We start from the raw sequence: 27009 nt of genomic DNA on the forward strand, positions 1-27009 counted from the left end.
CAGGCTTTATAGTCAAGAGTCCTGTGTTTCTGAGATTCTAGTTCTATTGCTAATTACTTAAGCATATTACTTAAGTATATTACTTAATCTCCATACTTTCAATTTCCTTGTATGCTCGAGACAATTCCACTTTCGAGGATTGTTGAAGGGATGAAATGAAGCAATTCAGTAAGTATTCATTCAACATATATTATTTAGTAACCATTCTGCTAGGTGCAATATTGGCTAAAAATTCCTTTGTCAAATATATATATGTATGTATATATGCCATACACTGTGCTAGACTCCAGAGATTAAAAAAGAAGTCAAAGATATATTAAAGCAACATCATGACAAAAAATACTAATTTTACCCATGTACTTTTTTGGAACCAGTCATAGAAATCTGATATGTTTTTGTAAATTGTTACAAACAAATCTGCAAGACTGAATCCAGTACACAGTGTCAGGTCTGGATTCAGAAGATAATCCTGAACTAATAAACACATTTCAAGTTTAGTTGTTTACCAGTGGAATGTGTCTAACAGGATACACACAAGGTCACAAACAAGACAAAGATCAGAAGTGATGGTATATTACCATACAACACGTTAACTAGTACAGGGCCTGGCACAGGATAAGTGCTCATAAATATTGATCAAAAGAATTGAATCTGGGTCCAACTCTGCCACTTTCAGTGAGTGATTCTGGGTAAGTTATTAACTTCTCTAGGCCTTAGTTCTCTGTAAAGTAGAAATGTGTCTGCTTTACCTATCTCATAGGACTGTTGTGATCAGATGAAATCACATAAGAATGTATCTAGTGCTAATAACAAGGTAATTGTGACACACATGACTGCTGCTACCAATTAGCTTACTAGACTGCTTGTAGGGGTAAGATGTTAACATGTAAGCGCCAGGAAAGAAACAGCACCATGATCTACTGAAACAAAAACAACCCATAACATACTTCTTAATATTGTCATATTCCTTGTGATGAAAAGAGCTGGTCATTGTCAAACTGGTGCTGTGTCTTTTCTAACCCCCAGGTTACAGCAGCAGACTCTGCTGAGTGACCTCTTGCAAGGCTGAAGCCCCCAGTCCACGCAGGCTGCAAAGGGTTCGAATCTGAGGAGCAGTTGGACCTCATCTCCATTCCAGGTCCTAATAAGGCAGTACGGATAAGGTGCCTTTGAAGTTAGCCGAGCAAAGAAAACCACGGCGCGTAGACACTTCCACCTTCCACAGGCGGAGGGACAGCCCGCCAGCCCACCTCACTCCGGCCGGGACCCCCGAGTCTCCCGCCAAGCCTTGCGCTCTCGGTACTTGCCTCCTGGCACGTAGGCAAGCGCTGCAAGAGGCTTGGAGAGCGCGGCCTGGAACAGCTACTCACTCAGTGGCCGCTTGGCAGACGCCTGCTGTCCAGCTGGCCGAGACTCCCAGCGCCACGGTTCCCTAGGCTCCTGGGACTCGCCGTCCTTCTGAGCCCCAAACGCAGTGACAACAGTCTCCCCAGAAACTGAGAAGCGAGAGGTAGACGACAGAGCCGTGTAGGGAGGAGGATGAACTCTGGGCAGAGTGGCTGTTCGGACACGCCCCCAACCCTCCCTGGAGGCGGAGAGGCTCGGACTCGAGAGGAGGATGAGGACTTAAAGCTCCGCCCTTAACCCCCATCATCAGCTCGGCACCGCCCCGCCGCCTGCGTGACCCCGCCTCTGACCCGGGGGCGCTCCGCCCTCTCTGGTCGTCTGGCGTGCCCGCGCACTTGCCGGCCTGTTTTGACAGCTTCAGGACGTCCTGAAAGGGAGGGAGCAGGAGTTGTCGCGAGAGTTGGCCCCAAGCCTTGTGGGAGCTGTAACTATGGCGAGTTTAGCGGTTGATTCTGAGCAGGAGCCGCTCTTAGGGGACAGGACACCCGGAAGCAGGTGAGCGGATGTTGGGGGAAGGCTCCCCTCACTCTCCTGCGCAGTTGGAACTGGCGCCTTTCCCTGCATCAGGCTTAGTGGGCAAAATAAGGGGTGCCAGAGCGGCTGCAGCCGGCGGCAAGTCGCGCGAGATTGCAAGATGCGCTGCCACTTTCTAGAAAGGGCATCGAGTTGCGGAGCACCTTTGAGCCGGCGGGTTCTGGTGAAGGTGTTAGAGAAATGCAAACTGCTTCTTGTACTTTCGCTCCGTTGGTGATGCAGCAACCAATTGGCCCGTTACAGAACCGACCACTGTATACGTTTCACGCTGTTTTAATCGGTACTTGGCCTTAATAGTCACTTGACTGATTGCCTGATAATGATACTTTTTTGCAAGTAAACCTAAGATGAACTCATCTTTGTCCTATGCCAAATGTATAAGTAATAACTAATTTTTAAGCATTTAGGTGATGAGGTGTATTTTGACCCTAGTTTATGGACTGTGGTTCAGAATTGTTTGTTTCTTACTACGCAATCAAGTATGTATTTTCACATTTAGGAATACGAAGTTAAGTATCATTTTATGTTATACATACATCATTATCACAGTAAGTTAACCAATAAGTTCACAGGTAAGCTTCAGCTGTCTACAAACGTGTTAATTTTAGCTCTTTTGTCCCTCTTAAGTACCAAACCTTTTTTAAAAAGCACTTCGTTTGAAAGCCTGTGGAAAATGTTTGTCGAATCCCCGATCCACTAAACAGAATATATGAAATTAATTTTATTTAGTTTTTTTTGAGATTATTAAAATGAATATTACTTCGGAAGTATAGTGTAATAGAGTGACGTCCTCTGGGCTTAATGAAGCATTTGTGACTATGCGCTTCTATACTGATTTGTTCTACAGTGCCATACTTTTCACATCTGTTTTTTTTTTTTTTCCCCTGCCTATTCTGTTTCTAGCAAACTGTTTCTCCTCATATTTTTGTTACCTGTTGGCAACCTCTGCTTTTGTTGGTGTCAGCAAACCTCTCTTCCCCCAGCTTTACTTTGGGATTTCTAATTTGCTGTGGCTTTGAAAATCATATATGTAAGTTTAATAGAATTGTGGGTAGTTGTCTATGGGGTCGCACAGAGTCGGACACGACTGAAGTGACTTAGCAGCAGAACACAGAAGCTCTGAATGAAAGCTAAAGATCTCTCCTACTAATCAAGTGTATGAACTTGAGTGCATGGACTATGTGACTTTTAAATTTCTTAGCATTATTTTTGCTTCTTCCTAGTCCTTGGGAGTTTTCCATGTAGATTCAAGGATCCTTGAATTATGGTTAGATGTAGTCTTAGGGTACATTCTGTCACTTTGTCCAAATAAGGGTTAGTTATTCAGTCGTGTCTGACTCTTTGTGACTCCATGGACTGTAGCCAGTCAGACTCCTCTGTCCATGGAATTCTCCAGGAAAGAATACTGGATTGGGTAGCCATTCCCTTCTCCAGGGGAATCTTCCTGACCCACGGATCAAACCTGGGTCTCCTGCCTTGCAGGCAGATTCCTTACCGTCTGAGCCACCAAATAAATCTACTTTAGGAAGGGAATTTTTTTTTCCACTTAATTCTTAGCTTCAATTTTGTCCAAGTAAACGATAATGTTGTTATGGTTGTTGCATCGCTCAGTCATGTCTGTCTCTTTGCGACACAGTGGACTGCAGCATTCCAGGCTTTCCTGTCCTTCACCATCTCCCGACGCTTATTCAAACTCATGTCTATTAAGTCAGTGATGCCATCCAACCATCTCATCCTCTGTTGTCCCTTTCGCCCCCTGCCTTCAGTCTTTCCTAGCATCAATGTCTTTTCCAATGAGTTGGCTCTTCGCTTCACGTGGCCAAAGTATTGGAGTTTCAGCTTCAGCATCAGTCCTTTCAATGAATGTTCAGGATTGGTTTTCTTTAGGATTGATTGGTTTGATCTCCTTGCAGTCCAAGGGATTCTGAAGAGTCTTCTCCAGCACCACAGTTTGAAAGCATCAATTCTTTGGTGCTCAGCTTTTATGGTACAATTCTCACATCTGTACATGACTACTGGTAAGACGTTAGCTTTGACTAGATGGACCTTTGTTGCCAAAGTAATGTCTCTGTTTTTTAAATGAACTGTCTAGGTTGGTCATAGCTTTTCTTCCAAGAAGCAAGTGTCTTTTAATTTCATGGCTGCAGTCACCATCTGCAGTGATTTGGGAGCCCAAGAAAATAAAAGTCTCTGTCATTGTTTCCATTGTTACCCCATCTGTTTGCCATGAAGTGGTGGGACTGTATGATCTTCGTTTTTTGAATGTTGAATTGTAAGCCAGCTTTTTCACTCTCCTCTTTAACCTTCATCAAGAGACTCTTTAGTTCCTCTTCACTTTCTGCCATAAGGGTGGGGTCATCCTCGTATCTGAGGTTATTGATATTCTCCTGGCAATCTTGATTCCAGCTTGTGCTTCATCCAGCCCGGCATTTCACAAGATGTATTCTGCATAATAAGCAGGGTGACAATATACAGCCTTGATGTACTCTTTTCCCTGTTTTCAACTAGTCTGATGCTCATTAGGTTCCATTTAAACTCAAATGTTTTATCCATCTGAATTTAGATTTAGCATTTTTATGAATAAAAAGGGAGTATTTTGAAAATAATTCAGTAAGTTTACTGTCTTTAAAAACAGTTTCCCTAGTAAAAGGAACAGATGTAACACTAATTAGTAAGCCCTGTTCTCTTTGAATAAATTGCAAAAACATGAATCTATTTCACCACCAACTGTTCATCACTAAGAAGGCTGATTCTGATTTACTGATGTGGTGAGTCCTTAGTGATCCCCACTGACCCTATCCATAGAGTTTAAGAGCACAGGGGTTGGTAAACTTTTCTTGTAAAGGCCTGTATGGTAAATATTTTAGGCTTTGCAGGCCAGGAGGCAAAATCAAAGTTATTATATACATACTTAGATAACAAGAAAGTAAGCTTCCATAAAATTTTTGCAGTAATGAAATTTAAAATTTAACAGTAAAAGAGTACAATTTTTTTATAATACAGGTCTAATAGTGAGATAAATAGAATTCTTGTGAGGTTGGCATTTTGTTTAATCGGAGTTCAAAGTTAATGTTTTCTGTCATGGAATTAATCACAAGTATTCATCTGTAAAAACTATTCTTAGGTCACAGACCACACAGAAACAAGTGGTAGGACAGATTGGCCTATATAGACAGTAGTTGAATATCCTAAAGTCTTACAGGTGCTTAAAATTTTTCTTTGCAACTTCAGCCTAATCTCTGTAAAACAGATATTACTAGCACTCATGGTTGTATAGAAGATCCTTTATGAAACACTCTCAGTTTATTTCTTTCTTTTAATTTCTCTAACTTTACATCATTACACTATTCTACCAGTGACCACAGACTCCTTTCTCTTATCCTCTTTGAGTATGGGTTCTTTTTTGCTCTTCAGGAGTTCACAGATGCTCTCTGGTAAAGGTACGATTTTATTTTTTCCCTCAGGAAATCCAGTCTTTTTTTGGCAAGTAAAGTATGGCTGCTTACCCAAGAATCCTTCTGTTAGATCTTGATCTATTGAACCTAAATATGGTACCTTTTACTTATTCCTGTTGAATTTTATCTAGCTAAGTTTGGTTATCCATTTACTCCAATATGTTGTATATTCCTCATTGTTTAAGTCACAACTTTGATAAGTATGCTGCCGTTTGAGGTATAGTTTGAAATGAAAATATTGGACAGGATAAAACACTTAGCACTGCAATTTTACTTGAAGTAGAGTCTCAAGTGGAGAACTAATACCAGAATACAGCAATGATAATAGAAAGGAACCAAAATGTTAAGTCACCTTGGAAGTGCAGAATATTTTCTTTTGCATTAATGATACAAGAATGAAGCCTTTGGGAAGTTACTCTCAGTCATGTGACAGGGTTGGTTGAATCATTAAGGTTAAGAAAATGTAGTAAAAATGATAACTTGATTGAAGGACAGTTATATTCTCCTATATTCCTACTATTTTCAACAAGGAAAAAAGATCCATTTCTTCACCAAAGTTTTATTTTTTGAATTGAAAAGAAGGAAAAGTAAAATATTTGTTTTGAAACATTTTAAATTCAGAAAAATGGACAATACAGTGTAATAAACATCAAATTACCCTGTCAGTGTTAGCCTTTTCCACACTGTTCAAATCTTTCTTTCTACACACTCAAAGTAGGTTGCAAACATTACGTCACTTTATCCTAAATATTGTAGTCTTCAGCCTACATCTCCCCAAAACATATTCATTCTTTTACATGGCAGTTTATCACTGTTACCACAGCTAAAATACACTATTAATTCAAAATATATACACTGTACTTATATTTTTCCACATTTTCCCAAAAATATACTTTATAGCTATTATTTTTTAAATCATACCTAAGTAATGTTCAGACTTTGATCCTTTAGGTCTTTGACTCTACCATCCTAAAACTGTCCCCTGACCTTCTGTTTCTGTTCTTCCCAACGTTGAGTCCTCTGGCAAGTCTAGGTTAGTTTTCTGTTTTCTTTGGAACATCTCACATTCTGGATTTGTGGACTGTTTCTGAGTAGATCCTGGTCAAACATTTCTGGCAAGAACATCCCATGGCTTATGTTGAGAACATCCCAGTATGTCTGGGGCAGTGGATGCCAGGCTATCCCACTGTTGGGAATGCCAAGCTTGACTACTTGGTTAAGAGGGTTACTGGTATATCTCTCAATTAAAAAGGCTCATTTTCCATTTTCTGACTAGTAAGTTGCCAGACAAGTGATACTTGGAGGCCATGTAACCTTCCAACCAGTTATTTTTGGATTCGTTGATGCTCTTTGCTTTTATCCATTGTTACATGGAGAGTAATAGTGATTTTCTGTCTTCCCTTTAATATTTGATAGCTGTCATTGAAAGAAGAAAGACTTTTGACTGACTTTCAAGTCAAAGTTACTCAAAAAATTTTATTACATTTTTTTCAGAATCAAATAGTTTTCTTCTCTTGGTTCTTTCTATGACTTAGATAGGATCTGAGAAAATTGATTATTTGAAAATGTTTAGGCTTATTTTAGTGATACTTTTCTTTATGGTTATCAATTAGATTTCTGTTCTTCAGAAAATAAAAATGAGTTCATTAAAATTATGGTAGTAACCCAGTATTTTAAAGATAAGCCAGAATTCCGTGTGAGGATTGAATGGTGTATATTTTGCTGATATATGGAATGTAAAAAGTCATTTTCTGTTATGTTTGTCTTAATTCTTTGAAAATATAATGCTCATATTAAGGTAAATTTGCTAACTCTTTTTGTATGCATATGTGAAAATGTAAGGAGTACACACACTAATGTATCACCTGACAAAAGTAGTCTATATGATTAATATACTTACCCTTAATCCAGGTCACAGGCTTATATGAAAACTTGGCCCAGCCTGGAGGGGCCTTGGTCTCTTTTTGGTCCACTAACAGAACTTGTCTGGTAACTCATGTTGGAGCAAAGGCAAGTGTTTCAGGAGGTCTCAGGGCTAGGAGTGTCTTAAGTCACATCAAACCTTCTTGGTGTCACTTACATTAATTTTGCTACAAGTATCCAGCCAAAATAGTTTCCTACAGCAAAGTTAATTTGATGTCATCAAGTAGAGCATGTCATCATGGTGACAGTTATTATCTTTTTTTTTTAATTGAAAATTTATTTTTGGCTGTACTAGGTCATTGTTGCAGCTTGAGCTTTTCTCTAGTTGCAGCGAGTGAGGTCTACTCTCTAATTGCCCTGCACCGGCTTCTCATTTTAGTGACTTATCTTCTACCGGCTGTAGGGTGTGCAGGCTTCAGTAGTCAGGGCACCTGGGCTCAAGAGTTGTCGCTCCCGAGCTCTGGAGGGAGCATGGGCTTAGTTGCTCCACAGAATGTGGGATCTTCTGGAACCAGGGATTGAAACCATGTCTCCTGCATTGGCAGGTAAATTCTTTACCACTGAGCCACCAGGAAACCCCTGTTATTATCTTTTAATAGTTACTAGTTATTTGTCCCACCTGTAGGAGATTGAAGTAACTAGTTTATTTATTTTTATATACTTTATTCATTTTGTCAGTTTAGCAAATTTCAGGACTTTTGTTCCTAAGTTTTGTAGCATGCCAACAATAACAAAATAATTGGTTCACAAAATATTTTGCCTGTTTCAGCTACCTCATGTCTCCCTAGTTTCTATGCACAATGATGCATAAATACAATCCATGGAAATTAAAAGATGTAATACTTATTTATAGATGAATTAATACAGTAAAAACCATTATTGGTAAATTAGACCTCTGTCATATAATTTTCATGACTTTAGGAGAGAGAAAATAAAATTAGGCCACAGAAAGATTTGCATATAATGAACTAACTTGATACTACTTTTTTCTTCTTTACACTTAGAGAATGGGATATTATAGAAACTGAGGAGCATTATAAGAGCCGATGGAGATCTATTAGGATTCTGTATCTTACTATGTTTCTTAGCAGTGTAGGTAAGTATTAAATTATAAGTAATTTAAAAAATTTAGATAAAACACCATATTTGAATGTCATTTGATTAATTTTTTTTTTATTGTGGTAAAACTTATATAACATCAAATGTATCATCTTAACCATTTCTAAGGTCAGAATGTTAAATGTATCTAGATGCTAGTAACCAGTCTCCAGAACTTTTGTGTCTTGTAAAAACTGAAACTCTATACCAGTTAAACAATGACTCATTTCCCCTTCCTCATCAACCCCTGTTAATCATCATTTTGCTTTCTGTTTCTATGAATTTGACTACTCTAGATATTCACATAAATGGAATCATACAGTATTTTTTATTTTGTGACTTGGTTTATTTCATTTAGTATTACGTCCTTAAGTTTCATTCGTGTTGTAGCATGTGTCAGTATTTCCTTCTTTTTTAAGGCTAATAGTCTGTTGGATAAATTGTAGAGAAGGATAATTTTTCCTTTATTTTCTTGGTATTTACAGCTGGGGCCTGCGAATTAAACTGACAAAAGGCAGGTCAGCAGGAGAAGATCATAAAAATTTAGTTGATGTTAATATTTTTTATGTTTCGCAGGGGGCTTCATAGAAAAGAAGTGAAAACCCCAAAGAAACGTTCAGGACGTTATATACTATTTTAATAAAGGGTTGTAACTGTGGAGAACTGACTAGACAAAGGAAAGGGGTTGGGCTTCTGGGGATGGTAACTGTGGGAAAGTGACTTGGAAGTACATGGGGGACGCTAATGGAGGATGCAGGTGGTTTTGTAAGGTTTGCTTGTAACAGGCTTATCTCAGCACCTATGCTTCATCTCCAGTGGTAAGAATGTTTTCTTCTTCCTGGTACTGGAAGAGTACATTTCTTAGGGGAAATTTATGCCATATTTTTAGGCAGAAATGGGGAGGGCAGAGAGCCCTACTGTGTCTCCTGTTAGTTACCTTCAGCTCAAAATAATCAATATGCTAAAGCAGCATATTTTGAAATAACATGTTTTGATCCCCTTCAGTATGCACCACATCTTGTTTATCCATTTATTTGTTGATGAACATTTGAGTTAATTCAGTGTCTTGTTTCTTAGAAATAGCTGCTGTGAACATGAGTGTGCAAATATCTCATTAACATCCTGCTTTCAGTTCTTTTGGGTATATAAGAAGTGAAATTGCTATATCATATGATAATTCTATTTTTAATTTTTTGAGGAACTGCTATACTTTTTCCCATAGCTGCTGCTGCATTTTACATTATCATTGACAGTCATGGTCCAAATTTTTCTGCATCTTCACCAACTCTTATGTTTATTTAATAGTAGTCATTCTAATGGGGCTTCCCAGGTGGCTCAATGGTAAAGAACCCACCTGCCAATGTAGGAGACTCAGGTTCAATCTTTGGATAGGGAGGATCCCCTGGGAAAGGAAATGGCAACTCACTCCAGTATTCTTGGCTGGGAAATCCAGTGGACAGAGGAGCCTGCTAGGCTACAGTCCATGCAGTCGCAAAAGAATCTGCACAACTTAACAACTAAATAGCAACAAGTCATTCTAATGGGCATGAGATGGTAGCTCATTGTGATTTTGATTTGCATCTCCTTGATGATTATTTACACTGGGCATCTTTTCATGTGCGTATTGGCCATCTATATATGATCTTTGAAGAAATGTCATTCAAGTCCTTTCCCCATTTTTTAAAAAAATAATGTTCTTGTTGTTTTGTTTTTGAGCGGAGCCTGGTGGGCTGCCATCTATGGGGTCGCACAGAGTCGGACACAACTGAAGCAACTTAGCAGCAGCAGCAGCAGAGTTCTTTGTATATTCTGAATATATTTGCAAATATTTTCTACCATTCTAGGACTTTTTTTTTCACTCTGATGATTGTGCCCTTTGTTCACAAAAGTTTTAAATTTTGATGTAGTTCAGCAAATCTATTTTTTTCTTTTGTTGCCTGTGAACCTCATTTAACTTTTATATTGATACATACAAATAGTAAAGTGCTCAGTCATGTCCAGCTCTGTGACCCCATGCACTACACAGTCCATGGAATTCTCCAGACCAGAATACTGGAGTGGGTAGCCTTTCTCTTCTCCAGGGGATCTTCCCAGTCCAGGGAACGAACCCAGGTCTTCTGCATTGCAGGTGGATTTTTTACTGGCTGAGCGACAATGGAAGCCTGAGTGAAGTGCAAAAATCTTAATTTATATAGCTTGATGCATTTTAACCTATTAACATTATTTTTGAAAATATATTTACTAAAAAGTTAATCTTTATTAGGAAAAAAATTAAGAACTGTAATTGTGTTAAAATGCTAAGGAATATACATGTTTTTTCTCAAATACTATATATATATAGTATTTCTTAATACTGTGATAGTTTTTTTTTTTTTTTTTTCTGTGATAGTTTTTAAAGGAATGTTTTAGGGGATTAATTTTTTTTTTCCCCAAGCTTGGACCCTCTAAGTCAATAGGCACTAATTTTGCAACTGGTTTCTTCCTGAGATGGATTTAATGGTCATTTGACTAAATTTTTTTCCATATTCTTTCTATTAATACCGGGTCGTTCTCTTGTTGCTGTCACTTGCCAATCTTCCTTATGATTCAACATTGAATAAAAACAGATTTTATATAAAGCTAAAACTAAAGAAAAATACAAAATAAAGGATATTTTCAATATTTTATTGGTTGTATATTATTATGATCTCTACAATTATCAGGAAAAAAAATGTTGATTCAAATCGTCTTGAACAAGTATGTTAACAGCCTGACAATGATGACCAGTAAATGCAGGACATCAAAACTGATCACTTTAATTTATATTGGTAATTTTTTCTTTATTTTTTCTGTCAATAAAATCCTTAAGAAAAGCAAACAAACAAAAAATTGGCTTGAACAGTGATGTTTTCTTATAAGATGTCCACAGGGGAACAACTCCAGGTGACCCTCCCTGGCTCTGCTTCTGAATAAGTATTTTGGTTTCACTCTCTTCTGCGTATGGCCTTCATCCTTAGGCTATGGCAGGGATGCAGCAGCACTTCCAGGTGTCAGTCCTTTCACAGAAATTTTTACTGACTGAAAGGGGCTTATTTTTTAAACCTCCAAAGACATGAGGAGTCCTTTCCTGGAGGTCCCAAAGTAGACCTCCCCTCGTTTCTCAATGATCAGAACAGGGTTACCTGTTAACTTCTAAACCCATCATCAGCTAGAATATTGGGACCTAAGGATTGACCTTCTGGAATTTGGGGTGGACACAGTGTCCTCTAAAGTCTGTGACTTTGTGAAGGAGGATAAATACTTGAATACAACCAGGATTCTATCAGGAAGTGGGGGGGGCAAATGAATGTTGTTTAGGTAGCAAGCTCTACAACAATTGTCTTTCATTTAAAACTTCTAATTTTTTAGTACTCAGTTATCTAAAACATAAGTAATAATTTCAAATTGAACAGCAAAAAAAAATTTAACTTTAGATTTTAATTGGCTTAATTGGTTAAACATTGTACCTGTTTACAAGTTTCTTGATTGTGCAATAGTAGTCTTGTTTTCAAATATTTGTTGACTTTTTCAACCCTGTTTTCATCGAAGTCATTGTGTTAATTCAAAATACACTAAAATGAAACTAATAATTAAATTATTTTTTAAGTCAGACTTTTCTCAAATCTGGTGCTCTGTGACAACCTAGAGGGGTGGGATGAGATGGGAGGTGGGAGGGAGGTTCACAAGGAAGGTGACGTACGTATACCTATGGCTGGTTCATGGTGATATATGGCAGAAACCAGTGCAATATTGTAAAGCAATTATCCTCCAATTAATAATAAAAAATAAACCAGGCTTTTAAAAAAGGAACGAAGTACTGACACTGCTGCAACATTGATGAACCTTGAAAGTATTATCAAAGAAAGAAGCCAGACAAGAAAAACGCATACTGTATGATTCTGTTCATATGAAAATCCAGGAAAGGAAAACCTATAGAGACAGAAAGTAGATTTCTGGGTTGCTTATGGCTGTAGGGGAGAGGATGGAGGGTAACAGAGGATAACTAAGGGGTCCAGGCTTTCTTTTTGAAGTGACTGTGGTATTCTAAAATTGACTATAGTGATGGTTGCAGATATTTGGAATACTAAAACCCATTGAATCATGCACTTGAAATGGGTGAATTCTACGTGAATTCTATCTTTTTTTTTTTTAATTCTATCTTAATACAAGTTTTAAAAAAATAGCTTTGATATGATTTTGATTGGATATGCCTAATATTTAAAATTGACAAATAGTATTGGAGTTAATCATTGCAGTTGTGTATGTGTTAAGTCCTTTCAGTCATGTCCGACTCTTTGCCACCCCATGGATTGTAGCCCTCCAGGCTCCTCTGTCCATGGGATTTTCCAGGCAAGAATACTGGAGTGGGTTTCCATGCCCTCCTCCAGGGGATCTTCCCGACACAGGGATCAAACCCGGGTCTCTTATGTCTCCTGCATTGACAGGCAGGTTCTTTACCAGTAGCACCATCTGGGAAGCCCAATGATAATCATCGCAGTTATCAAGCAATAAAAGCTAGCAGAGACAATTTTCTTTTACGGTATGCCCATCTTGAGGAATCCTGGTTTTTTTTAGCCACTGTCCCCTTTAAAGGTCATTTTCCCTCTTCTTAGTCCTCTCTACAGTCAATTATTTCTCTCAAATAAAACAGATTACAAATTTAGCATTCTTCTATAACAGAGTGGCCTTTCCTCCATTCATTTTGTGCTGTAAACACTTAACAAAGCTTTCAGTAATTTTCATCTATAATAAAGACATGTGAATAAGGAGAAATATAGGTCCTCTGCTTTTTTTTATGATAATTATAGTGAGGGACTATAATTATATATATATTTTCAAGTCTTAAGTATTTATTTTTCTTCTGATAAATAAAATCCCATTGCTTGATAAATTAACAGTTGTGGTAATATATTTGTAAATTCAGAATGATGTTTTAAAATTCATGTTCAAAAAATTGTATCTGTAGTGATGAAATTGTAAATATAAATAACAGAATTTGCCTCTTCACAGGATTTTCTATTGTGATAATGTCAATATGGCCATATCTCCAAAAGGTTTGTACACTTCATTCTTCTCTTAAGTAGCTATAGTAGTAATAACTCTTACGTAGTTTTCTAGGGAGTCTCTGTAGTATTCTGATTTAATCTTTACTAGAATAACATGAGCATAATTCCTCTAAAGAGGGTTATAAGTAAGGTGACCATATGCTTTATTGTGCAAACCAGAACACTCTTGAAGTGAGAAGAGTATTATAGCAGAATATAGGATTATATCCAGCAGTCCTAGGCAAACACAGATATATGTGTACATGTGCGCTTGTGCTCAGTCACTTCAGTCATGTCCAACTCTTTTTGCAACCCCATGAACTATAGCCAACCAGGCTCCTCTGTCCTTGGGATTCTCCAGGCAATAATACTGGAATAGGTTGCCATGCCCTCCTCTGGGAGATCTTTCTGACCCAGGGATTGAATCCTCGTCTCCTGCGTCTCCTGAATTGCAGGCAGATTCTTTACCCCTAAGCCACCTGGGAAGCCTTTAGATATATGGTCACGTCCTTATTAGCCATTTTCCCATCCTCTTCATACCCCTTCCCTGATAAAAAGGAAACTAGGTTAGACATAGTCTGAGTTCCTAAAATGTACACATTTCATGCTTTCCGATAGAATTAATTTGGGTTGTCAGGTGACATTGTGGAATGAATTGACAATATACATATTTTGATGCTGTGGTTACTGTCAGTAATGCCTAACGCGAGTCCTAGATGGGAAGGAGAGAGTGAAAAGAAGATGAAAATTTGGTGGGTACCCTGACATCAATTGATCATCAAGTCCTGTCAGTTCTACCTTTTAAAAAATATATATTTGACATGTAACTGTCAGTTTTATCTTAAAATTCCAGTAATGAATTTATTAAAAAATCAGTATTTAAGTTGGAAGCATAATTAATATATAATATTTCAGTCAAGGTTTCTGAAGGAATTCTTCTTTAATTCCTAATTCCTGTTCACTCCTTAACTTGCTACAATGTGATTAACTCCTCTGGACCCTGAAACTGCTCTTGATGAGTTCTTCAAAGACTTACTCACCAAATAAATATAGATACTTTTCAGTCCTTACTTGAGGTGACATTTGGGTAGTGCTTGACACTGTTGTCCTTTCTCTGCTTCTTGAAACCTTCTTTTAGCTTCCATGCCATTGCCCTAACTCTTTATTCTTAAATTATTTTGTGTAGTTTTATCAACTTGCTCCTTATATTTTGGTTTTCTCTAGCAGTGTGTATGTGTGTTTCAACCTAAATCCTGAGCCTTGGCCCACATTATATCTATAGTGAGTTTTAGTTTCATGAGTATTGCTGCTGCTGCTGCTAAGTCACTTCAGTATTGATTTCATGTAAAATAATGTTTTAATCAGTTAAAGTTAATTTTCAAAATGGCAATGAAAATGTGGTACTAAATCACTAAAAAGTAAAATTAGTATTTTCCTTCTATATTTCCTTTAAAAATAGCATAAGAAAATAGCATTTTAAGTTAATAATGATAAAAACTACTGTCCCTCACCTTGCTTTGGGTTAGAACGTTTTCCTATGTGCTTTTATGTCCCTTTACCGTTAACACTTATCATTGAGTGTTGTAACTGTGTGTTACAGAGAGTTTACCTAACTTCCCTGGTAGGTTGTTAGAATGGCTGGAGGGCTTCACAAAAATACTAGATATATTTGATGACTGTTTAGAGTTTAAAAATTATACTGTATTAAAAAATCCAAAATGAAATACAAGATGTCAATAAATTTTTTATGCCTGCTTTTTTTGCATACTCAGTTGCAAAATTTATTAGACACATGTACTTGGATGAGCCTAAGATACTTTAGATCTCTGCACATTTTCCTCCTTTTTTTTTGGAATGATGTTTTCTCCTGCATTTCTCCTTTCTTCTGCCATTCCCTTCCTCCCTTCTTCTCCACTATTTTCAAGCCTTTGCTCCAGTGTCCCCTCTGGAAAGCCTTTCCTTACTGTCCCTCACCTCACTTTGGATTAGAAGGTTTTCCCTTGTGCTTCCATATCCCTTTATCATTAACACTTAGCATTGAGTGTTGTAACTGTGTGTTACAGAGAATGTACCAAACTTCTCTACTAGGTTGTTAGAATGGCCGGATGGCTTCAACAAAAATACTAAACATATGTGATGAATGTTTAAGGTTTAAAAATTATACTTATTCAGTGGTAAAGAATCCACCTGCAATGCAGGAGACCTGGGTTTCCTCCCTGGGTTGAGAAGATCCCCTAGAGGAGGAAATGGCAACCTACTCCAGTATTCTTGCTGGGAAAATCCCATAGACAGGAAGGAGTCTGGTGGGCTGCAGTACATGGGGTCAAAAAGAGTTGGATGTCACTGAGCATGCAAAAACACACATAAGGAATTTATTGACATCTTATGTTCATTTTAGGTTTTATTAACTTTAAATTCTATTATGCTATCTTTAAGAGAAATATAGGAAGAAAAATACTAATTTTACTTTTTAGTGATTTAGTGCCCTAGTGTCATTGTCATTTTCAAAATTAATTTAAACTAATTAAAGCTTTATTTTACATGAAATCATTACTCATGAACTTAAAAACTCTTTCCATACTGACAGAGTTATTAGAATTAGAGTCGTATATTTCACAATTCTGGAGCAACATCTTCTGTGCTAAAATATATATTTCCATATATCAAAACTCTTGATTTCAGTGGTCTCTGTGTCTAACCTCAAAATTTTCAAAAAGAAGGTATTTGCACAATTAGGTCAACTCAGCATAATACATTGAATTTTTGAAATTCACTGCTTTCAGCAAATATTTGAAATCTCTTCAAAAGAAAAATTACTGAGGTCACGTGAACATATCACTAGTTCTTTGGCAATACAAATATAACATTTTCACCCAAAATCTTGTGAATTAATTTTGTCAAGTTATTTCATAATAGTATTAATATTATTATAATAATTATAAATAACTTACTGTGTACCGGGCACAAACATGTAAATTATCTTTTGATTTTCTTAACAACTCTGTGAGGTGGTTATTATCACTCCTGTTTAACAGATAAAGAAACTCAGAGAAGTTATGTAGCTTGCCCAAGATCACACAGCTAGAAAATGGCAGAATCAAGCCTATCTGAAACCAAAATCTGACTCTACAGTACTGTTACCTACTACCTTAAAACTTTTCATTCTTTCTCTTTCTAATTTTATTTATTGAAGTGTAGTTGATTTACATTTTAATTTTAATGTTTCAGACATTCAGTAAAGTAATTCAGTTACACACACAGACATACATATGTACATACATATATATATTCTTTTTAATTATAGATTATTACAAACTATTGAATATAGTTCCCTGTGTTATATAGCAATTTCTTATTGTTTATCAAAATTTTCATTATTAATTTGAGGTTACTATCTCTCTTATGATAATATGTTACCACATATTGCTTAGCTTAAAAGTCATCTCTGAGAAAGATAAAAAGCTGGGCCACCCCCCTTCCCCCTGCCAGTGAAAAAAAACCCAAACAGTAAATTATCTGTCTGAAAGAAATTTGCTACTACGGTGGATCTCTGGCTTGTGCTTGTGGCCATGGCCGATACACTGCTATCAGCTGGATGATTCCTTAGGCTGTGTTGCCCAGCTGCTGCTGCTGCTGCTAAGTCGCTCCAGTCGTGTCCAACTCTGTGCGACCCCATAGATGGCAGCCCACCAGGCTCCCCCATCCCTGGGATTCTCCAGGTAAGAACACTGGAGTGGGTTGCCGTTTCCTTCTCCAACGCATGAAAGTGAAAAGTGAAAGTGAAGACACTCAGTTGTGTCCGACTCTGTGTGACCCCATGGACTGCAGCCTACCAGGCTCCTCCATCCATGGGATTTTCCAGGCAAGAGTACTGGAGTGGGGTGCCATTGCCTTCTCCGGTGTTGCCCAAGTTGTGCTTAATTTCCAGGAAGACTCATGTTCTTAAACCTAGATTTTGAATTGGGATGATGGGTTATCTATAGGTCCAGGAACATAGTGGGAGTACTCATGGATGAATTACAATAAAATATAATAATAAAGCTGACATCAGTAAAAATAAAATGCTAAGAAATATTAATGTTTTTATTGCATAGGTGACATTCATTTAGTGCATACTATATGCAGATATGGCTCTAAGCACTCTACATGTATTGCCTTGAATAATTCTCATAACAGCTCTGTTAAGTTATCCTTATTTGACAGAAAAAGAGTTAAAGCATGCTGGTTTTTCCCCCTCAATCAAAAATGCAGGATTTTTTGGAATCAGATGAGTAGAACTTGATTTGGAATCTGATTGATGGCAGGGAACTGTTTACTCAATTTGTATTCATATTGCCTCACACAGGTTTTGTCACAGAGAAGGCCTTAATAGCTGTAATTGGATGAATAAGCAATAATCTATAAGTAAATAATTGAGGGGGCTTCTAGGTGGCACAGTAGTAAGGAATCCACCTGCGAATACAGGAGACATAAGAGATGCAGGTTTGCTCCCTGAGTCGGGAAGATCCCCTGGAGTAGGAAATAGTAACCCACTCCAGTATTCTTGCCTGGACAGTTCCATGGACAGAGGAGCCCGGTGTGTTACAGTCCATGGGGTCGCAAAGAGTCCTACACAACTAAGCACACACAGCACAGCCCAGCAGATAGTTGAGAAGGCTTGGAACACATCTCAGCTCCCATGGCAAAGCTTTAAGATTTCTAGAACTTTGTCATTATTATTAACATATTTAAAGAAGAATATTTTGAAATTCAATATATGCTTTGTCTTTTCTTTTAAAGAGAAGCTAACAGATCTGACTTTCACTGATGTGTGCAAAATCAAACAAGTTTACAGATAAAAAGTGTGTGTGCGTGCATGCAGTTGTGTGCTCATGCACAGGGGAGAGAGAACTAGAGAGGGGGAGAGAGGCAGGCAGAGAGAGAGAGAGAGAAGGAGTGAGCAGGGGGTGTGCTAGACATACACAGACAGACATGGGGGTTAGGGAGATGTTGCTAATCCAGACCAAAGAGATCCTGGAAGATTTTCCAAAATCAGTTATATCAGAATTGAATTGGGAAGGCCCTCCAGAAATTGACCACCTGAAGGAAAGATCAGGCCCAGGGAGTTGGAGGTTAGAAAGGCCTTCCTGATGGAAGGCGCAGTAGAGAAACCTGTGCAAAAGCCTGGAAGCAAAGAGCTTGACTCATTTTGGAAACTTTAAAAAGTTCTGTGTGGCTGGAAGTTAGTAGCTGGGGAGGAAGCATGCAGAGAGATGAGGTTGGAGAGGAGAGACAGTGGACAGCTAGTGAGCTAGTTTTTCATAAGAAACAGTTTAGACTTTATCCTGAAAACAGTATGAGGGGGATCATTAGAGGTGGCCAGAGGGCTGGAAACAGGATGCTGTTATTACCATGAGGGAGAAGCACACAGGAGCACAGCTAACAGTTCAATTACGAAATTGAACTTTGTGTTGTAGTATAGAACCTGTATCTTCCAAACCATTTTACTTTCCTGTTACAATTTTAGCAGAATTCTAACAGAGTGCAGTTTCCCAGTCATTGTAAATAGTATCCAACTAAAATAGCTGATATTGTTGAAAGTGTTACAGGCACCTTCAAGAATCAGTTCACTTCTGTCCAAGCAATGGACACTTGAGAAGACACTTTTATCCTTTTGCTTTCAAATTACTAGACATCTAATGTTAAAGTTTAGTTTTCATTGCTTTTTAAATAGTTATATATATGACATGAAGTTGTTATACTTATTCACTCTTATTTCTCATCTGTACAAACAAAAAATATACCTAAATATCATTATTTTCAGCTTTTTAAAAATACCTTTGGAAAAAAAAGCCGATGGTTTTTTTTTGTTAAATAGTTCTATCATTTAACCTGCATATGTTTAACCTTATGTCCCAATATATAATGGTTCTTACTTTTCTAAATTATTTTATAACCTACTGTATATAAAAACAATTTTCTGATTTATTCCATAGTCCCTTTGTAAGCTAGAATACTCTAGTTTCTTGAAAGTATTTTCTGAGTTTTAATCATTTAGTTCTTCCCTCAGCATTCATGATATGTAAATCCTCTTTGGTAGAATCCTGGATTGTCGATGCTGAAAGGAAGAATTAGTACTAGGTTTAATGAGATAAATTTTATTTGGAATTTGATTACTGTGTGCAGTTAAAAAAGATAAATTCAGAGTCCTAACATAATAATAAAAAAGCTAATAAACTGTAGCTTATTGAGTTGCATTTAGTTGTATTTATAAGAATTAAAGAATGGCATATAAATTTTATGATGCTATTGTTAGGTATATAATATGAATATTTTTTAACAAGATTTTTTTATGATGCAGAATTTTTATAATTATTCTAAAAGATGAAGCTTCTTAAGCACTTTTCCTTGTGTAGTGAATTGTTAATATAGTTAATGTCAGAAGCTTGAATTCCTTTACTATAAGTAGTAGTGTTATAAGACTTATGTGTTAGAATTATTGATTTTATTTGTTTTAATAAGAAATGTTAAATGGTCAGAAAAAATTTATGTAGCTTTTTAACTTTACTTTTCTTGGATAACAATTCTTAAAGCATATTTCTTTTTTCTACAGATTGATCAGACTGCTGATGCAAGTTTTTTGGGCTGGGTTATTGCTTCATATAGCCTTGGCCAGATGGTAGCTTCACCTATATTTGGTTTGTGGTCTAATTACAGACCAAGAAAAGAGCCTCTTATTGTTTCCATTTTCATTTCGGTGGCAGCCAACTGCCTCTATGCATATGTCCATGTTCCACCTTCTCATAATAAATACTACATGTTGGCTGCTCGTGGATTGGTAGGATTTGGGGCAGGTAATATGTATGCTTATATATTTTTTTATTGTTTTGTTACATTCATCCTCACATTCATGGCTCTTTCTCATCTAGGGTCACCTCTTCTCAGTCTCCTATACCTCATTCAACATACAGATGTCTCATTGCAAATATGTTTCCTATCATTTTGCCTTTTCTAATGGTGTTGCTGTTACTTATAGTTTCTCTCTTCTGTTCCCCTGGTTCTTCATCTTTCAAGATTCAGTTCAAGTTCTGCATCTTCCGTGAAGCTTTCTTAGGCTACCCTACCCCTTAACAGGTCTTTCCCGTTAACATGTCTCTGGCATTTGCTTATGTACCTTTTTGTACTGTTTTCATCCTTTATCACCAACTAGGTAGTAAACTTGGTGTAACTAGAGACAAATGACCACTTTTAAAAATACTCTGTAGCCCTAGCAGTGTCTCTTCAGGAAGTTTTTTTGAGTTAAATTGTTAGGATTTCTTTTTCTGTTTCTTATGTCATAGTGTAAGTATGCCGAGTGTGTAGCAATTAGTAGTACTCCATTCACTCAATTCTTTCTCCGTATTTAATGATGAAAAAAATTTTAAGGTTCCTGTAATGCTGTTTTTTTTTTAAATTCATTCAAATCTTTAACCGTTTTTTCATATTAGTAAAAGTAATGGTTTCTATTAACTGATGCATTTATTGACTCTAAATGCTTTGTATTATCATGAAGAAGCAGTGACTATGCTGCAGATTAATTAATATTTCTTCTGTATAGAGCCAAATTAAGTTGAATTTTATAAACTAGAAAATATTTTCTTTATTTTTACTTTACTTTCTTTTGGATTGTTGTGTCTTTTCTTAGGAAATGTAGCTGTTATTAGGTCATATATTGCTGGTGCTACCTCTCTTCAGGAAAGAACAAGTTCCATGGCAAACACAAGTGCATGTCAAGCATTAGGCTTTATTCTAGGTCCAGGTAGGTGTTCTTCAGTTGTCATTACTTAGATTTGAATTGGGTAAACTTTTGAAGTTCAAATGTTAGATGAAATCCAAGAAGAAAACCCCTGTGTGTGTGTTAGTCACTCAGTTGTGTCCGACTCTTTGCAACCCCATGGACTGTAGCCCACCAGGGTCCTCTCTCCATGGGATTCTCCAGGCAAGAATGCTGGAGTGGATAGCCATTCCCTTCTCTAGGGGATCGTCCCAAGCCAGGGATCAAACCCGGGTTGTAGACAGATTCTTTACCATCTGAGCTGCCAGGGAAGCCCATAAAACCCCATAGCAGATGGAAAAGGAAGGGAAATGATATTTTTTAATCCAGCTATGAGGCTATGCTCTTTATATGTGTTAACTCATGTTCCACTAAATTAAGTATTAGTCCCCATTGTACAGAATAGAACACCAAGGCATAGAGAATATAAGTAAATTATCCAGGGTCATCCTGGATAAATGGGAGGCATGAGATTCAGTCCTAATTCTTGGAATCCAAAGTATGTTTTGTCAGGTTATCATTTAGCTTGGCATCTCAGCAAGAGTTTCCTTTTTTTTTTTTTTCCTGTTTATTAGAAACAGAGTTCTTTTAACTGAAGGATTTGAGTAAAGTTATAGCAAGTTCTTTACCCTTTTGCCTTTTGTCCTTACCTTTAAAGAAAATTTACTAGTCTGTTCTTTCCAAGCTTTCATACTTTAGCTGAATATAAAAGTATGTTAATGAGATTTAATATTTCTGTAAGACCAGTTAATTTTCTGCTAAATGAGTATAGGAATTAATTTTTATGCCTATAACAACATTGAAAAGACATATAATTTGTCCATGCTTTTAATATTGCAGTTATAAATGGCATAAATTTGAATGTAACTCAGTTTACTTCATCATCACCCCAGGCCCTTCTGGTTTCCATTATTTCTTCTCTTTAACAATAGAGAATCTAATTCATCATTCACCAAAATCTAATATTTCAGTTTAATGTTCTGGAATAAAATATAAGAAGAGATCTTATTTTAAAATATAAAATACAAGAGGGCGTAGTCTGGGTCTTTTTAAATTTGCCATTCTCCCCTCAGTGTCTAGCATAGTACCTGGTATATAGGCTCAGGCTCTCAGTAAATATTTTGACCATCTAAAAAGCATTTTAAAGATTATTCAGTAAAAAATTTTGTATTAAAGATGAGCAGCTGAAGCCTAAAAAGATGAGACGACTTCTCCAGTAATAACCACACCACTAAGCATGAGCATTTATTCACTGCTTGTGGTTGTTGCTGTTTAGTTGCTAAGTCATGTCCGATTCTTTTGGACATTCAGTTCAGTTCAGTTCAGTAGCTCAGTCATGTCCGACTCTTTAGACATTAGCAGACAGATTCTTTACTACTGAGCCACCAGGGAAGCCCATTGACTGCTTACTATGTGCTAGATATTGCTCTAAGTGCTTTAGGTGCAGTATTTTTCTTAATTTTCACTCTAAGGCTATGTGTAAAGTAATGGCAGAACCAGATACAGAATCTAAATCAGGAGAGTAAACATACTTTTCCAATCCAATTTTTGCCACAGATCCAAGTCGAAAATGATATTAAATATATAGTTTAAATACTTTATCCACAGTAATATTTAATAATATTAAGTTAAAATGTGGCATTTTCTTATAATGAGATTGGTTAAAGTTTAATAATTTATTTGTGGAATAGATTGTATAATTTAAATATCCTCAGTCAGTTCAGTAGCTCAGTCGTGCCCTACTCTTTGCAACCCCTTGGACTGCACCACTCCAGGCTTCCCTGTCCATCACAGAGATCTTTTTTTTAAAAAAGAAGATACACATTATGTGAGGAGTAATCCTTTGTGAATGTCTGTACATCAGTGCTTCTCACCCATTTTTTACATCCTTGTCTTCCCAAAGGAGGCTTTTTAGACTTTTTTCTCCTAATTATTCCATCCAATGAAATTTTAATATCACACATCTGTATCATATATATTTTTTGTACTGTACCCATATCTGTGTTTTATACAGAAAAAGTAAATTTTTTGTCTCTCCCCACCAAGAACCAATTTTCTTGCTTCTTGAAATCCATGTTGAGATTCCATACAGTATTTCCAATTTTGTGGTAAATGTTTTTCATATTTGTTTTATCCTATACCTCCCATGTAATAATTCACATGTACATATTTTGTTTTAATAAGTTTTTCAGACTTGTTTTGCACTCATTGGAGAAAAGGGCGTGACGTGGGATGTCATTAAGCTGCAGATAAACATGTACACAGCACCAGTTTTACTGGGCGCCTTCCTGGGAATTTTAAATATTATTCTGATCCTTACTATATTAAGGTAATTAGATAGAAATGATAAAACTACTCTTGTAGATTGTGAAATTAAATAAGCATTATCACTATTGAAGAATTATTTCTGTGATGTCTTTATTTGGTTTTTGATGTCTCTTGTTGTACTTATATTTTTTAATAAGCAAATGCATGTGGTACTCTTAACTAAAATAATGGATGATGAGTAAGAACAGATAATAAATTCTTTGAAGATTCAAAGTTTGGTCTTGATTTACTAATTATAGGTTTCTAAGTAAGGTAATAGCATGAAAGCAACATTTTAAGTAGATTAATGATTAGTATCAACCTTAGATACAAAAATTCCTCATAATATGTATTTCTTATCTTTTATATATCAGAAGAAATTTTATAAAACTACAGAAGTTTTGTTACTATATATTACTTTGGAGTGTTTTATCCAAGAGTCCACAGATGTGTTTATAACTCATGTTGAAAACCATTGGAAAACTTCAAATACTGATTAAGGTAGCTCATGTGTGCTCTTAGATTAATTATTTTTTCCATTTTATATGATAAAGTAATACAGTAATAGTTGTAACATATCATTTTAATTTTATTAGGTATATCATAATAATTTCATTACTCAGAAGGCAGTAAAAGAAACTATCAGAATGTGAAAAACTAGAAAGCTAATAATAAATTTAAACCATTCATCTATTATACTAAGCCTTTCATGGATACAATATTTATGTTTTTCTTTTAAGAGAACATCGTGTGGATGACTCAGGACGACAGTGTAAAAATATTAATTTTGAAGAAGGTACTATTAACCTGTTTGATTAAATTACTATAATATTACAGAGTATTTCTAATGATTCTATCTGTTTGATATTTACTTGAATCTTATTTCTGAGGACAACACAATGGGTAATTGGGGAAGGTCTCCAGAGTTGAAATTTACCTAATTTATTATTTTTACAAAGGCATACCTGTATCAGTCATTTGGTGTGCACAGCTGGCAGGGTAAAACCATTGCTAAAAATTACTTCATCTTGTTTTCCAAGAGCAATATCCTAAAATCCTTGAGATCTTTGAAATGAATCCAGTAGTTTTGCTACCAAATGTATCTTTCTGATTCAAGTATTTCTTTGTTCACTTAATCATCAGTATAAGTATGGTTTCTCTTTTGCATTTTTATTCTTTCGGTATACTCCACAAGTGCACGTTTTCATCCTATAGATCTTTCTCTGGCCCATAAATAGGTACCCAGTGTGGTAAGTATGTATAGTTTACTAAATAAACCATTATTTAAGTACTTCTAGTTATACCCTCTTTGGGGAGTGTCCCTTCGTGAAAAAGAATGCAATTTAGTCCTTGCCCTCAAGGAGTTTATAAAGCTTTGGAAAAGACAGTATTATTTTGCTGAGTTCTTTGATAGGCATTTTATTTAATTTTCACAGCAAAACTACTGGAAGGTAAAGTTAAAAGTAGTTCGGTGGAAAGCAGAGTGATGAGAAACTATAGCAAATTTTGAACTAAGGAAAGCATGATGTTAGTCAGATTCCAAGTGAGGCTAATCCAGATAAGTGAAGACCTGAACTACAGCAGTAATTGAGAATGGAGAAATGATAGATATGAGCTTTCAAAGAAAAAAGAAAATCAAGATTCTTGACAGGCTGGATAGGTAATGCTAAACAATGGAGGAGGTTGTTGAAGATGTCTGCTAGGGTTTGATTCCAGATAGTTGAAAGAATGAGAGAAAAAGAATTTAAGAAGGGATATTGGCTGAAAAGACAAAATGATTTCAGTTTAGATCAAGCCAAATACAGTGCTACTCTAGGAACAACTGAAAAATTCCAGAGGCATTTGTAATTTTGATGGTAGAAACCAAACCTAGAGATAGAAATTTGGGAGACATCCAATGAAAAACACTGTAGCAAAAAAGAGAAAGAGAAAGGAGGAAAGGAAGGTATAGATGGATCAAGTGTGGCAAAATATTGTTGAATGTAGGGCATAGATGGATAAAAATATGTTTGGAATTTTTCAAAAGAAAGAATGCATGGTGAAGGAGTACCAGCAGTGGGAATAAGCTACTTTTGGGAACAGGTGTAAAATTGGATGCTAACTTAAAGGACCTATCAGATAAAGAGAAGGAGCAAGTTAAAGAGGATGTAGTTGGGGGCCGAGAAAGGGAAGATACACAAGAAGCGAAATCTTTCACAAGTTGAAGGAGATAACCATATATAGATCCTTGCTTTATTGACTTTAATATGCTTAGAAAGCACCTGGGAACAGTGTGAAAACGCAGACTGTTTCAGTAGGCCTAGGGTGAGGCCTAAGTAGGGAGAATCTACATTCATAATAAGCTACCATGTGAGCTGATGCTGCTGATCTTCGAACCACACTTTGAGTAGCAAAGACCTACAGCTACACTGTCCAGCGTGGTAGTCACTGGTCAAATTTGACTGCTTAAACTTAGTTACATTTAAGAAATTCCTGGAAATTTCCTGGCATTCCGGTGGTTGGGACTTGGCACTCTCACTGCCAGGGTCCTGGGTGTGATTCTTGTCAGGGAACTAAGATTCCTCAAGCTGCACAGTGAGGCCAAAATAATGAAGAGTAATCTTAAAGAAAAAGAAATTCCTTATTTTCACCATCTCACTAGCTACATTTCGGATTTTTGTTTTGTTTTGTTTGTGTGTGTTTGCTTGCAGTGCTCTGTGGCTTGCAGGATAGTAAACCAGGGGTTGAACCCAGGCCACAACCGTGAAAGCACTGAGTCCTGACCACTGGCCTGCCAGGGAAATCCCACACTAGCACATTTCAGGTGCTCAGTTGATGGGTATATGTGACTGGTGGCCGACTGTATTGGACAGCACAGAGAAAGGACATTTCCATTATGTCAGGGTTCTGTTGGACAGCACTGCTCTGAAACACAAATGAGAGTTTTAAAAGGAGTGATCTATTATGTTTCATAAGATTTCTAGGACCTTCAAAATAATTTTTATAAAACAGATGACTTTTAAATTTCAGTAAATATTTAGATGAAATATATCAGGTTTGTTCCTCTTATTAAAGGTGTTATCATGGGATCAGGTTTGATTTCCAGTTACACAGTTTTTCAATCAATACGTTAGTGTAGTGTTTTCTTAAAATTCTTATGATACCTAGTTAATTCCCGCAGTTTAGGATGCATCATTTCTGAGTCTCCCCACTAAAGCTAGCACTGGTTGGAGGCTGTGGAAAACTAACCACCCATTTATAAACTATAGTCTAATTTGGGGCAATGTTGGTATTTGATTCAAAGGATTAAAGACTGGCTTAGGTGGTAATTGAGAATCAGGGAGGTCTATCCAAATAATTTAAGGCCCACAGGGACCAGAATCTACCCCAGAAAAGGAACTGGGCAAAGATGACTGGTTTTCTTTGTGTAAAAGGGAGGTTATAACCCTGT

The 27009-nt window shown here is 36.6% G+C and overlaps 2 protein-coding genes across 9 annotated transcripts in view; one reads left to right on the forward strand and one right to left on the reverse strand.

Annotated features, from left to right (window-relative positions):
- The window catches only part of ABHD18 (abhydrolase domain containing 18), a 39754-nt gene extending 38135 nt beyond the window's left edge, over window positions 1–1619 (reverse strand). For 2 of the 5 annotated variants that reach the window (XM_055550662.1, XM_055550660.1), the window contains exon 1: window positions 1308–1617. The gene's annotated coding sequence lies outside the window, so the exon portion shown is untranslated. Of the gene's footprint in view, window positions 1–1307 lie in introns of all 5 variants that reach the window. The other 3 variants (XM_055550659.1, XM_055550661.1, XM_055550658.1) reach the window with 3 other exon arrangements.
- Window positions 1620–1732: 113 nt separating this feature from the next.
- The window catches only part of MFSD8 (major facilitator superfamily domain containing 8), a 37451-nt gene continuing 12174 nt past the window's right edge, over window positions 1733–27009 (forward strand). Inside the window, exons 1-7 of one of the 4 annotated variants that reach the window (XM_055550654.1) lie at window positions 1733–1902; window positions 8324–8415; window positions 13446–13489; window positions 20073–20313; window positions 21144–21257; window positions 23457–23601; window positions 24320–24375. In XM_055550654.1, coding sequence (XP_055406629.1) covers window positions 1838–1902; window positions 8324–8415; window positions 13446–13489; window positions 20073–20313; window positions 21144–21257; window positions 23457–23601; window positions 24320–24375 — 757 coding nt within the window. In that variant the 5' untranslated portion in view covers window positions 1733–1837. Of the gene's footprint in view, window positions 1903–2072; window positions 2222–4690; window positions 4710–7724; window positions 7865–8323; window positions 8416–13445; window positions 13490–20072; window positions 20314–21143; window positions 21258–23456; window positions 23602–24319; window positions 24376–27009 lie in introns of those variants that run through there. The other 3 variants (XM_055550655.1, XM_055550657.1, XM_055550656.1) reach the window with 3 other exon arrangements.

The sequence above is a fragment of the Bubalus kerabau genome, chromosome 16 (genome assembly GCF_029407905.1).
Source record: "Bubalus kerabau isolate K-KA32 ecotype Philippines breed swamp buffalo chromosome 16, PCC_UOA_SB_1v2, whole genome shotgun sequence".
NCBI classification, from domain to species: Eukaryota; Metazoa; Chordata; class Mammalia; order Artiodactyla; family Bovidae; genus Bubalus; species Bubalus kerabau.